The sequence below is a fragment of the Vicia villosa genome, unplaced genomic scaffold (genome assembly GCF_029867415.1).
Source record: "Vicia villosa cultivar HV-30 ecotype Madison, WI unplaced genomic scaffold, Vvil1.0 ctg.001336F_1_1, whole genome shotgun sequence".
Taxonomy (NCBI): Eukaryota; Viridiplantae; Streptophyta; class Magnoliopsida; order Fabales; family Fabaceae; genus Vicia; species Vicia villosa.
The window spans coordinates 518,921-531,182 of record NW_026705579.1 but is presented as its reverse complement, the minus strand read 5'-3'; the positions used below and the strand labels follow the sequence as shown (position 1 = coordinate 531,182).

Here is a 12,262-nt window from a genome sequence, read left to right as displayed (position 1 = left end):
TGGCAGTTGGCTGAGCAGGAAGTCTTAGCAGTTGGCTGAGCAGGAAGTCTTGGCAGTTGGCTGAGCAGGAAGTCTTGGCAGTTGGCTGAGCAGAAAGTCTTAGGAGTGAACTAAGCCTAGAGTGATCGTGTTGATCAGTAGACTCTAGAAAAAGTCTTAGGAGTGAACTAAGCAGTTGTTCCCGGAGTGATCAGGTTGTGATCAGAAGACTCTGGAAGACTTAGTTGCGGCTAAGTGGAAAACCATTGTAATCCGTGCGATTAGTGGATTAAATCCTCAGTTGAGGTAAATCATCTCTGCGGGGGTGGACTGGAGTAGCTTCGTTAACAGCGAACCAGGATAAAAATAATTGTGCATTTTATTTTTATCGCTCAAGATTTAAAGTCACACTTATTCAATCCCCCCCTTTCTAAGTGTTTTTCTATCCTTCAATTGGCATCAGAGCGCCGGTTCTAAGGTGCAAGCACTTAACCGTGTTTAGAAAAGATTCAGGAAGAGAAAAACGCTTCATTTAAAAGATGGTTGATGAAAGTGAAAGAACTATACCTACACCTGCATCTACATCTGGCTCTGCTGAGCAATACAACGGTAACAATGGTTATACTAGACCGCCGGTATTTGATGGTGAAAACTTTGAATACTGGAAAGATAAACTGGAAAGTTACTTTCTGGGTCTAGATGGTGATCTATGGGATCTTCTGATGGATGGTTACAAACATCCTGTAAATGCCAGAGGCGTAAAGCTGTCAAGGCAAGAAATGAATGATGATCAAAAGAAGCTTTTCAGGAATCATCATAAATGTAGAACTGTTTTGCTGAATGCTATCTCTCATGCTGAGTATGAGAAGATATCTAACAGGGAAACGGCCTATGACATATATGAGTCCTTGAAAATGACTCATGAAGGAAATGCTCAAGTCAAGGAGACAAAAGCTCTTGCCTTAATCCAGAAGTATGAAGCCTTCAAGATGGAGGATGATGAAGACATTGAAAAGATGTTTTCGAGATTTCAAACTCTTACTGCTGGATTGAGAGTTCTTGACAAAGGATACACCAAGGCTGATCATGTGAAGAAGATCATCAGAAGCTTACCCAGAAGATGGGGTCCGATGGTGACTGCATTCAAGATTGCGAAGAATCTGAATGAAGTTTCTCTGGAAGAGCTTATCAGTGCCTTGAGAAGCCATGAGATTGAGCTGGACGCAAATGAGCCTCAAAAGAAAGGTAAGTCTATTGCATTAAAATCAAATATCAAGAAATGCACTAACGCTTTTCAGGCTAGAGAAGAAGATCCTGAAGAATCAGAATCTGAAGAAGAAGATGAACTGTCCATGATTTCCAGAAGGCTAAATCAACTCTGGAAGACCAAGCAAAGGAAGTTCAGAGGCTTCAGAAGTTCAAGGAAATTTGAACGTGGAGAATCTTCTGATGAAAGAAGATTTGACAAGAAGAAGGTCATGTGCTATGAATGCAATGAGCCTGGACACTACAAGAATGAATGTCCAAATCTTCAGAAGGAAAGTCCCAAGAAAAAGTTTCATAAGAAGAAAGGTCTTATGGCAACCTGGGATGAGTCAGAAGATGATTCAGAAGATGAGCAGGCCAACTGTGCGCTGATGGCGACAGAAGATGACGGATCAGAATCTACATCAGAATCAGATTCTGAAGAGGTATTTTCTGAACTTACTAGAGATGAGTTAGTTTCCGGTCTAACTGAACTTCTGGAACTCAAGTCTCAGATTAGTCTCAAATACAAAAAGCTGAAAAAGCAATTTGAATTTGAAACAAAGAGGCTTGAATTGGAAAATTCTGAATTGAAAGATAAACTTTTAAAACTATCCAATAATGTTGGATCTCCTTCTGATTCAGAAAAATCCACTCCCAGTCTAAACCATATTCTGAAGGAATATGATTTAAGTTTCAGGAAGTTCCTATCTAGAAGTATTGGCAGAAGTCAGCTAGCTTCTATGATATATGCTGTGTCTGGAAACAAAAGAGTTGGCATTGGTTATGAGGGTGAAACCCCATACAAACTTGAACCTGTTGATGAAATGAAAATTACATACAAGCCATTGTATGATCAGTTCAAGTATGGCCACTCTCATGATATTAGGCACACCTCACATGCACAAAGTTTTCACATAACACACACTAAGAAGCATGTGACACAACCTAGGAAATATCATGAAACTCACATTAAGAATTATCATGCTGTTCCTTCTATTGCTTACAATGTTAAACCCAAGTTCAATCAGAACTTGAAAAAATCTAACAAGAAAGGACCCAAAAAGATGTGGGTACCTAAGGATAAGATTATTCCTATTGCAGATATCCTTGGCTGCAAGAAGGACAAAGCACAACATGTCATGGTACCTGGACTCTGGATGCTCGCGACACATGACAGGAAGAAGGTCTATGTTCCAAGACCTGGTGCTTAAGTCTGGAGGAGAAGTCAAGTTCGGAGGAGATCAGAAGGGCAAGATAATTGGCTCTGGAACTATAAAGTCTGGTAACTCTCCTTCCATTTCTAATGTACTTCTTGTAGAAGGATTAACACATAACCTTTTATCTATCAGTCAATTAAGTGACAATGGTTATGATATAATCTTTAATCAAGAGTCTTGCAAGGCTGTAAATCAGAAGGATGGCTCAATCCTATTTACAGGCAAGAGGAAGAACAACATTTATAAGACAGATCTGCAAGATCTTATGAGTCAGAAGGTGACTTGTCTTATGTCTGTTTCTGAAGAGCAGTGGGTCTGGCACAGAAGATTAGGTCATGCTAGTTTGAGAAAGATCTCTCAGATTATCAAACTGAATCTTGTCAGAGGACTCCCTAATTTGAAATTCCAATCAGATGCTCTTTGTGAAGCATGTCAGAAGGGCAAGTTCTCCAAACCTGCATTCAAGTCTAAGAATGTTGTTTCTACCTCTAGGCCATTAGAACTCTTGCACATTGATCTGTTTGGCCCAGTCAAAACAGCATCTGTCAGAGGAAAGAAATATGGATTAGTCATCGTAGATGATTATAGTCGCTGGACATGGGTAAAATTCTTGAAACACAAGGATGAGACTCATTCAGTGTTCTTTGATTTCTGCATTCAGATTCAATCTGAAAAAGAGTGTAAAATCATAAAGGTCAGAAGTGATCATGGTGGTGAATTTGAGAACAGATCCTTTGAAGAATTCTTCAAAGAAAATGGTATTGCCCATGATTTCTCTTGTCCTAGAACTCCACAGCAAAATGGGGTTGTAGAACGAAAGAATAGGACTCTTCAAGAAATGGCCAGAACCATGATCAATGAAACCAATATGGCTAAGCATTTCTGGGCAGAAGCAATAAACACTGCATGTTATATTCAGAATAGAATCTCTATCAGACCTATTCTTAATAAGACTCCCTATGAATTGTGGAAGAATAAAAAGCCCAACATTTCATATTTCCATCCTTTTGGATGTGTATGTTTTATTCTAAACACTAAAGATCATCTTGGTAAGTTTGATTCCAAAGCTCAAAAGTGTTTCCTTCTTGGATATTCTGAACGCTCAAAAGGCTACAGAGTATACAATACTGAAACATTGGTTGTAGAAGAATCAATCAATATCAGGTTTGATGATAAGCTTGGTTCTGAAAAACCAAAGCAAGTTGATAATTTTGCAGGTTGTGATATTGACATATCAGAAGCTGTTGAGCCAAGAAGCAACGCATCAGAAGCAGAGCTTCTCAGAAGCAAAGAATCTGAAGATCAAGTATCAGCTTCTCTGGAGGATCTAAGTATTTCTGAAGAACCATCTGTCAGAAGATCATCCAGACTCATCTCTGGTCATTCAGAAGATGTCATTCTTGGAAAGAAGGATGATCCAATCAGAACAAGAGCATTCCTTAGAAACAATGCAGACTGTCAATTAGGTCTTGTATCTTTGATCGAGCCAACTTCTGTTGATCATGCTCTAGAAGATCCAGACTAGATAATTGCTATGCAAGAAGAACTAAATCAGTGTACAAGGAATGATGTTTGGGATCTTGTTCCTAGACCAGATGGATTCAATATAATCGGTACAAAATGGGTCTTCAGAAACAAGCTCAGTGAGAAAGGCGAAGTGGTAAGGAACAAAGCCAGACTGGTGGCTCAGGGTTATAGTCAGCAAGAAGGGATTGACTACACAGAAACCTTTGCACCAGTGGCCAGGTTAGAATCTATTCGTCTATTAATTTCTTTTGCCACTCAACATAACATCACTCTCTATCAGATGGATGTTAAGAGTGCCTTCTTAAATGGTTATATAGATGAAGTAGTTTATGTCCATCAACCTCCTGGTTTTGAAGACTCTATGTCTCCTAATCATGTTTTTAAACTTAAGAAATCATTGTATGGATTGAAACAGGCTCCCAGAGCTTGGTATGAACGCTTAAGTTCTTTCCTTCTAGATAATGGTTTCACTAGAGGAAAAGTGGACACTACTCTCTTTTGTAAAACCTTTGAAAAGGATATTTTAATTTGTCAAATATATGTAGATGATATTATTTTTGGAACATCTAATGCTACACTTGGAAAGGAGTTTGCTAAGTCTATGCAGGCTGAGTTTGAAATGAGCATGATGGGAGAACTCAAGTATTTCCTTGGAATACAAATAAATCAAACATCAGAAGGAACGTATGTTCACCAAACCAAGTATGTGAAGGAACTTCTGAAGAAGTTTAATCTTCTAGACTGCAAAGAAGCCAAAACTCCTATGCATCCAACATGCATCCTAGGTAAGGATGAGGTAAGTAAGAAGGTAGATCAGAAGTTATACAGAGGTATGATTGGATCTCTTCTATATCTGACTGCTTCTAGACCTGACATTCTGTTCAGTGTTTGTTTGTGTGCTAGATTCCAATCAGATCCTAGAGAATCTCATTTAACTGCTGTTAAGAGGATTCTAAGGTATCTGAAAGGTACTACTAATGTTGGTTTAGTTTACAGAAAATCTAAAGAATACAACTTAGTAGGATTCTGCGATGCTGACTATGCTGGAGACAGAATTGAAAGAAAAAGTACTTCAGGAAGTTGCCAATTTCTTGGAAGTCATTTGATCTCCTGGTACAGCAAGAAGCAGGCAACTATTGCTCTATCAACAACAGAAGCAGAATATGTCGCTGCTGCTGGTTGTAGCACACAGATGCTCTGGATGAAGAGTCAGTTAGAAGATTATCAGATATTTGAGAGTAACATTCCTATATTCTGTGATAATACTTCTGCTATATGTTTATCTAAGAATCCTATTCTTCATTCAAAAGCTAAACATATTGAGATAAAACATCATTTCATAAGGGACTATGTTCAGAAGGGTGTTATTTCTTTAAACTTTGTTGATACAGACCATCAATGGGCTGATATCTTTACAAAACCCCTGGCTGAAGATAGGTTTAAGTTCATCCTGAAGAACATCAGTATGGATTTATGCCCAGAATGAGAAGATGAGAAGTTCTCATGTATGAGTATCTTCTGAAATGAATGTGGAACATTTTTTTTTTAATCAGAAGTTCTGATTGAATTCTTTTAGAAATTATGATTCGGTTATTACTAACGTTTCATTGTCTAAGTTGATTCAGAACCTCTTTTAAAGCAAAACAGCTGTTACGTTTTATCTCGGGATGGTAAACCTGTCGTTACTATTCATAGATAAGCGCGCGTGCAGTTGAAGGGACGCCGACCATAGGTAACTGTGCCAGTCACTTCATTTGTCTTTATTATCTCTCCTCACGTCACGTAACATTAAATGCTAGTCATCACTCGTTTCATTTCATTCTCTTTTAAATACTCCTTAAACTCTTCTCGTTCCCTCTCAACTTTTTCTATCTCCTTGCATTCCTCATAAAGTTTGTCTCTCCCTCTCTTCCATATCAAACCCTACCTGCAAACCCATCATGAACTCTTCATCAAGCCCAGGAAATCATGAAAATAATAAAAACATCAAACGAAAAGCTGTTGAAACATCTCCTTCCAAACCCAAAAAGATCAAAATCACCTATGATCCTCTCAAGGTGAATCCTTTCGAAGCAATGTTGTCTGGAAACTATTCTAGACGTGTGTTTCATCCTCCTGGTGAAAGCCCTCCATCATCTCCATCTTCTTCCTCATCTTTCGACCTTCAAGACTCAGCTTCCTCTGATTTTTCCTCTCCTTTAATCTCTTCTGAAGACATCTCTTCATCTTCACCCGCTGAGGATGTTGTCTCTGGTAAAGGTGATGGAAGATCTGCTGCAGGACCAAGTCTCCCTGATCCCTCGCCTGAAAGCCCTAGAAGCAGTCAATGAGGCGTTTCACTCCTTCATGGCATGCTGGCACAGACGTGGTCTTAGCTAGGGTCCTAGGATTTGGTCTTAGTAGTTTTCTTTTTATTTGTTGCACAACCTTTTGTAATATCTTTTGCTGATCAATGAAAAAGTTTCTTTGTGTTTTACATTCCAGTAAATGTTTTCTTTTGTCGTTTTATACATCTGAATCTTTTTATATATTCTTTTTGATGTTATGACAAAAAGGGGGAGAAAGATAAATGATAAATGATTTGATTAAATCTATCAGTTGCTGGGTAAAGGCTCCCACACATTCACTAACAAGAACTGCAAGTTCTATATGGTTTAAGTGTTTTGCAGGTACAGAGAAGTGAAGTGAATCTTCAAAGCAAACACTAGAAGCAAAACCATGGAAACTGAAGCAAGCTGAGTGCTGTCAAGCTTCAGAGATCAGAAGAAAGAAAGAAGAATGAATCAGAAGCACTGATAATAGAATTTGAATATCATTGTCTATTCTGTTATGACAAAATTCTATTTGCCCTGATACATATAATGTTATGGCTCTGATACATTATTTGCTCTGATACATGTTTTTAGCCTAAATGCTCTGATACATTTGGCTCTGATACATATCATGTATTTGAATATACATTTTATGTTCTAACTCGTTCATGCTGACTTTTGTCGTTTAGTTTTTTTGTTCTGTAACATTTCAGGATGTAGAGATGCTCAGATGATGCTCTGGTACATTCAACAATGTTCTGATACAAATCTAGCATGAAGTGATGTTGGTAGACATTCAAAGTTCTGAAGCTATCCGAGGGAAGCAGAAATCAGAAGATGTGAATGTTCTAGAAGATCCAGGAAATTCAAGTTCTGAAGCTGTCCTGAATGGAAGCAGAAATCAGAAGATGTGAATGTTCTGAAGATCAAAGAAACTCAAGTTCTGAAGCTGTCCTGAATGGAAGCAGAAGTCAGAAGCTGTGAGTGTTCTAAGGATCTAAAGAAATTCAAGTTCTGAAGCTGTCCAATGGAAGCAGAAGTCAGAAGCTATGAATTCTCTGAAGGCAGAAGCTTATATGATCGTCTCTACCGAAATAATCAGGGAAGTCTTTTATCAAAGTTCTTCGAGTATTTATTTCAGGGGGAGATTATTTATCTCAGGGGGAGATTGTTAATCTCAGGGGGAGACATATTCATATGCTTATGCTATAGCTGTGTAATTTGTCTTTTGCCGTCTACTCTTTCTGATCGCAAATTCATATCATTTATATATGTTTTTGTCATCATCAAAAAGGGGGAGATTGTTAGAACAAGATTTGTTCTTATCAATTATCTTAGTTTTGATGATAACAATAATATGAATTTTGCTTAAGATAATATGGTACTCTAATCCAATGCAATTTCCCTTTCAGGAAATATATAAAGAGTACGCATAATTCAGCGCTCAGAAGATGTGTCTCAAATGGTTCAGCATGCAACATCAGAACATGGTCTGGCAAGACATCAGAAGATGGTCGAAGCAGAATCAGAACATGGGTCTATGGAAGCATCAGAAGAACATGAGATCAGAAGCACTGAAGATCAGAAGATGGTATCACGCTCAGAAGCACTTCAAGGTCAGAAGATCAGAAGATGCTGTGCACCAAGCTGTTTGACTCTGATGATATTCAAACGTCGTATTCACAAACATCAGATCAGAAGGAAGTACACGTGGCAGACTACGCTGACTGACAAAAGGAACGTTAAAGCTACTAAAGGCTACGTCAGTAGACACAGCGTGAACAAGGCTCGAGGTAGTTGACAAAAGCGTATAACATTAAATGCAAAGCTGTACGGAACACGCAAAGCATTAAATGCATTCAACGGTCATCTTCTCAACGCCTATAAATATGAAGTTCTGATGAGAAGCAAGGTTAACGATCCTGAACAAAGACAATTCAAATTAACTTGCTGAAACGCTGTTCAAATCAAAAGCTCAGAATCTTCATCATCATCAAAGCTCACTACATTGCTGTTGTAATATCTTAGTGAGATTAAGCTTAAACTGTAAGAGAAATATCACAGTTGTGATTATCGCTTTTAAGAAGCATTTGTAAACTCTTGAATAGATTACATTAAGTTGTAAGGAACTAGAGTGATCAGTTGATCAGTATACTCTAGGAAGTCTTGGCAGTTGGCTGAGCAGGAAGTCTTAGCAGTTGGCTGAGCAGGAAGTCTTGGCAGTTGGCTGAGCAGGAAGTCTTGGCAGTTGGCTGAGCAGAAAGTCTTAGGAGTGAACTAAGCCTAGAGTGATCGTGTTGATCAGTAGACTCTAGAAAAAGTCTTAGGAGTGAACTAAGCAGTTGTTCCCGGAGTGATCAGGTTGTGATCAGAAGACTCTGGAAGACTTAGTTGCGGCTAAGTGGAAAACCATTGTAATCCGTGCGATTAGTGGATTAAATCCTCAGTTGAGGTAAATCATCTCTGCGGGGGTGGACTGGAGTAGCTTCGTTAACAGCGAACCAGGATAAAAATAATTGTGCATTTTATTTTTATCGCTCAAGATTTAAAGTCACACTTATTCAATCCCCCCCTTTCTAAGTGTTTTTCTATCCTTCAAACCTCGGTTCTTAAATTAAGGTAATTCATGATAAAAACTTCATGTGCTTCCAATGCCAAAAATGAATCAATCAACCAACCTTTAGACAGTACCGACAACAAATTCGTGTTTTGTACCACTTTTAGAAGAGAAAAGATTGATTCTAGTGAAGTAGAATTGATTTTGACATCTATGAATGTTCATCCAAAAGAAAATTCATAAAGTTAACAACAAACAAAAACAGTGAACTTGAAATTGAATTAAACACAACAAATTAATCGAAGATTCAAAGCAAGAAAAAAACTAACTAATAACCGAACAAATACCAAAATTAGAACTGAAAAGACTATTCTAATGTAATTTTTCAGAATTAAAGGCCCATTGAGAAAGCATAATAAATGTTCACGATCGATTTGTGTCCCTATTGACGCTCGATCTGCCTAAATAGAAAGAAAAAAATTAAGTGATGTTAATCAAAAATCATGCCTTGATAAACATCCAAAATGAGAAAAAGCGGCATTGATGAACAGAAGAAAATGGCCAAAATACATAAATCAGTGTTGTCGATGGCTGATGGCAGAAGTGCAAAAAAATAACAATATAAACACATCATTGTGCCCTATAGCGCCGCCATGGTAAATAATATTTTCAACCATTCCGATCCATGTCTTCTTGAAAGTAAAAATGAATTGTGCTATTTCAACATCAAAAGTTGATAAAAGAGAAAAAAACGTACCTTGAGGAACTAAACCCCAACCAAGAGATTCAATATAAAGCTTGAAACTAATCGAGCAGAAGCAACAACGCTGTACAACAGCAACATTGATTCCAAGCTACCCAACTCCACCGATAACCTAATTAACCAAATTGAAGAAAATTCATGGTAATTTAATCTAGGTTATTGAAAAATGAAGGATTAGGTTAGAGAGAAAAGGTATTCTAACCGTGAAGTGATAGGGTAAATATTTTCAAAGATAATTTATTTGAAATTTTAAATAAAGTGAAAGGCATGCCTATAATGTAGTTTTGTCAAAAATAAATGAAAAGCAATATTAAATTAAAAAATACAAATTGTATTCTACATTCATACCATGTTCCTTACCAACTATAATAGCAGCAAGTCGGGAAGAATTCTTGGCCAATAAATCTGTTAACATGAAAAGGTATTAGCAACATTAACAGTTGTTGGTTTCTTGGTTTAATGTGTTACTCATGTTTTCATGGCGTTCGTGTTTTCATGTCATCTTTCTGTTTTTGGAATATGATTCAATTGTTTGTTTCTGATGAAAGCAACAACAGTTGGCTCATGAACCATTCAAAAACAAAGCTTTAAAATGTAATAATGAGTTCATAAATAACAGTTGGCTCATGAACCATTCAGAAACAACAGTTGCCTCACGAACCATTCAAAAAAAAACTTTAAAGGGGAGATGTTGTTCCCACTGATTAGTTTTTAGGTCCAACATCCAAAAATCCTACATAGATCAAAATTTAAAAGCAACATCTCCAAATAGTTAAAATCAGTAAACGAATAACCTTGCAGTGAGTTACCTTTTTAAAGTAAGACAAGTGATAGCTCAACAAAAATACAACTTTTCTCGAATCTAAGGGCCTAGGCAAGTCAAGAAATTGTGATTACCTTTTCTACACCAGAATCAGTGAGATGTATGGACATGACAAAGACATAAGCTATTGATGAACGAAAAACTCTGTCATTGCCAACACCAGCAGATAGAGATGTAGCCCATGTGATGACTAGAAAGGCCATGTGATGAATAATACGAATATGGGTTTGATTTTTCGATTTGAGGTGGTGGCAGATAGGGTGGAAAGAGGGGCGGCAATGGTTTAGGGTTTGAGGAGAAAAGAAAGAGGAGAAGAGGTAAACGGGAGAGAGAGAAACGAAAAGATGGGATATGTGTACAATTTCAGAAAATAGTTGTTTGGACCAATGGGATTGTAACACTTGGTGAAAAAAGTGAAAAATTTGTGTTGTATTTAGTTTATCATGAAAATACTCTATTTTTCTTTGTAAATGTAATTTGTGCAAGGGACAAATCGGTCAGATTGGTCAATTTCCTAGTATATGTTTGTATAGTAGATTGGCGCCATTTCAAATGGCTACCCTAATTAGGGTTACACATTGGTGCCATTTGAAATGGTGCATACACCTAAAGAGATACACATAGGCGCCATTTGGTATGACTCCTACTCCAAAGGGGCCTACCAGACCTGGTAAATTATTCCCAAAATATGGTTTTTTGGTAATTTTATTTTAAAATATGGTTATTTAATTTTATTTCTCACAACGGGTCATATTCTAATTTATAATAAATACTTCAAAAAAATATATATTAAAGTGGTAAGTGAAAGCATATTACTTTTTTTGTTGTTGGTATAAGCAGGTCGATTATTTTATTTTTAAATAAAAAGTAACAAATATCTCATATTCACATAACATTTTAGATTTGTAGATTTTATCCTTTACTTTTTACTTGTTAGATTTGGCGTTTTTTATACTTATTCATAATATATCTTATTATTTTATTAGGTGTGATATTCTTACACTCAAATCACAGCAATGTGTTGGTTGAACGAGAAGGCTTCGCTTTCTTCTCTGATATCGAGTACGAGAATATACCGGTGCTTTGCTCACATTGCAAGAAAATAGGTCATGAGGTACAAGACTGCAAATTTCTGAAGAAAATCACAGCTAATACCAATCCCAAGGGTCAAACTACTTATGTGCCCAAAGTTACCAATGTTATTCCTTCTGCTCCGGTTATCATTAAAGCTACAGAAGTCAATATTGAAAGTGATAGAAGAGACCTCAACACAAGCAAAAGGGTGGATATAGCAGCAGATACTAAACAAATGCTGGTGGATACTAGATTAGGCGAACATAACCCTCTCAACTTTGTTTCGCAGTTGTCCGAAGATTCAGACACTCAACTGTCTAATTTTATAGAAGCTACACCAGACAAGGTGGGTACTCTTTTAGTTGCTAATAATGCTGATGCTAGTTTTTTAAAGAATTCTTGGGGAAATATTGAGGAAATTGATAAAAGAAATTCTAGGGGTGAAGGGGCTTTCAAAACAAAAGCAACATTACACTACAAGGTCCCAAGCAGGCCTGAAGCATAGTTCTCTATGAAGAGCATTTATTGGAATATTAGAGGGGTGGCTAATGCTCCGTCAAGATTAGCCTTGAAGAGATTAATTAAGATTCACAAGCCAGATTTCATTTTCATCGATGAGCCGAAAATGGAATTCTCAAAATTCCCAAATAATTGGTTTACTAAATTAGGTTTTAAATCTTTTACTTTTAATGCCAAGGATAAACCTACTTTGTGGTGTTTTTGCTTAGAGGATATGACTCAGGTATCATCTCTATTTCTTAT

At 37.1% G+C, this 12,262-nt stretch overlaps 1 protein-coding gene across 1 annotated transcript; it reads left to right on the top strand.

Annotated features, from left to right (window-relative positions):
* The first annotated feature begins 10,647 nt into the window (after nucleotides 1-10,647).
* Nucleotides 10,648-12,005, top strand: LOC131634703 (uncharacterized). The gene is made up of 2 exons (XM_058905336.1): nucleotides 10,648-10,651; nucleotides 11,413-12,005. The coding sequence occupies exons 1-2, from the start codon at nucleotides 10,648-10,650 to the stop codon at nucleotides 12,003-12,005; spliced, it is 597 nt and encodes a 198-aa protein (XP_058761319.1).
* The last annotated feature ends 257 nt before the right edge of the window (nucleotides 12,006-12,262 follow it).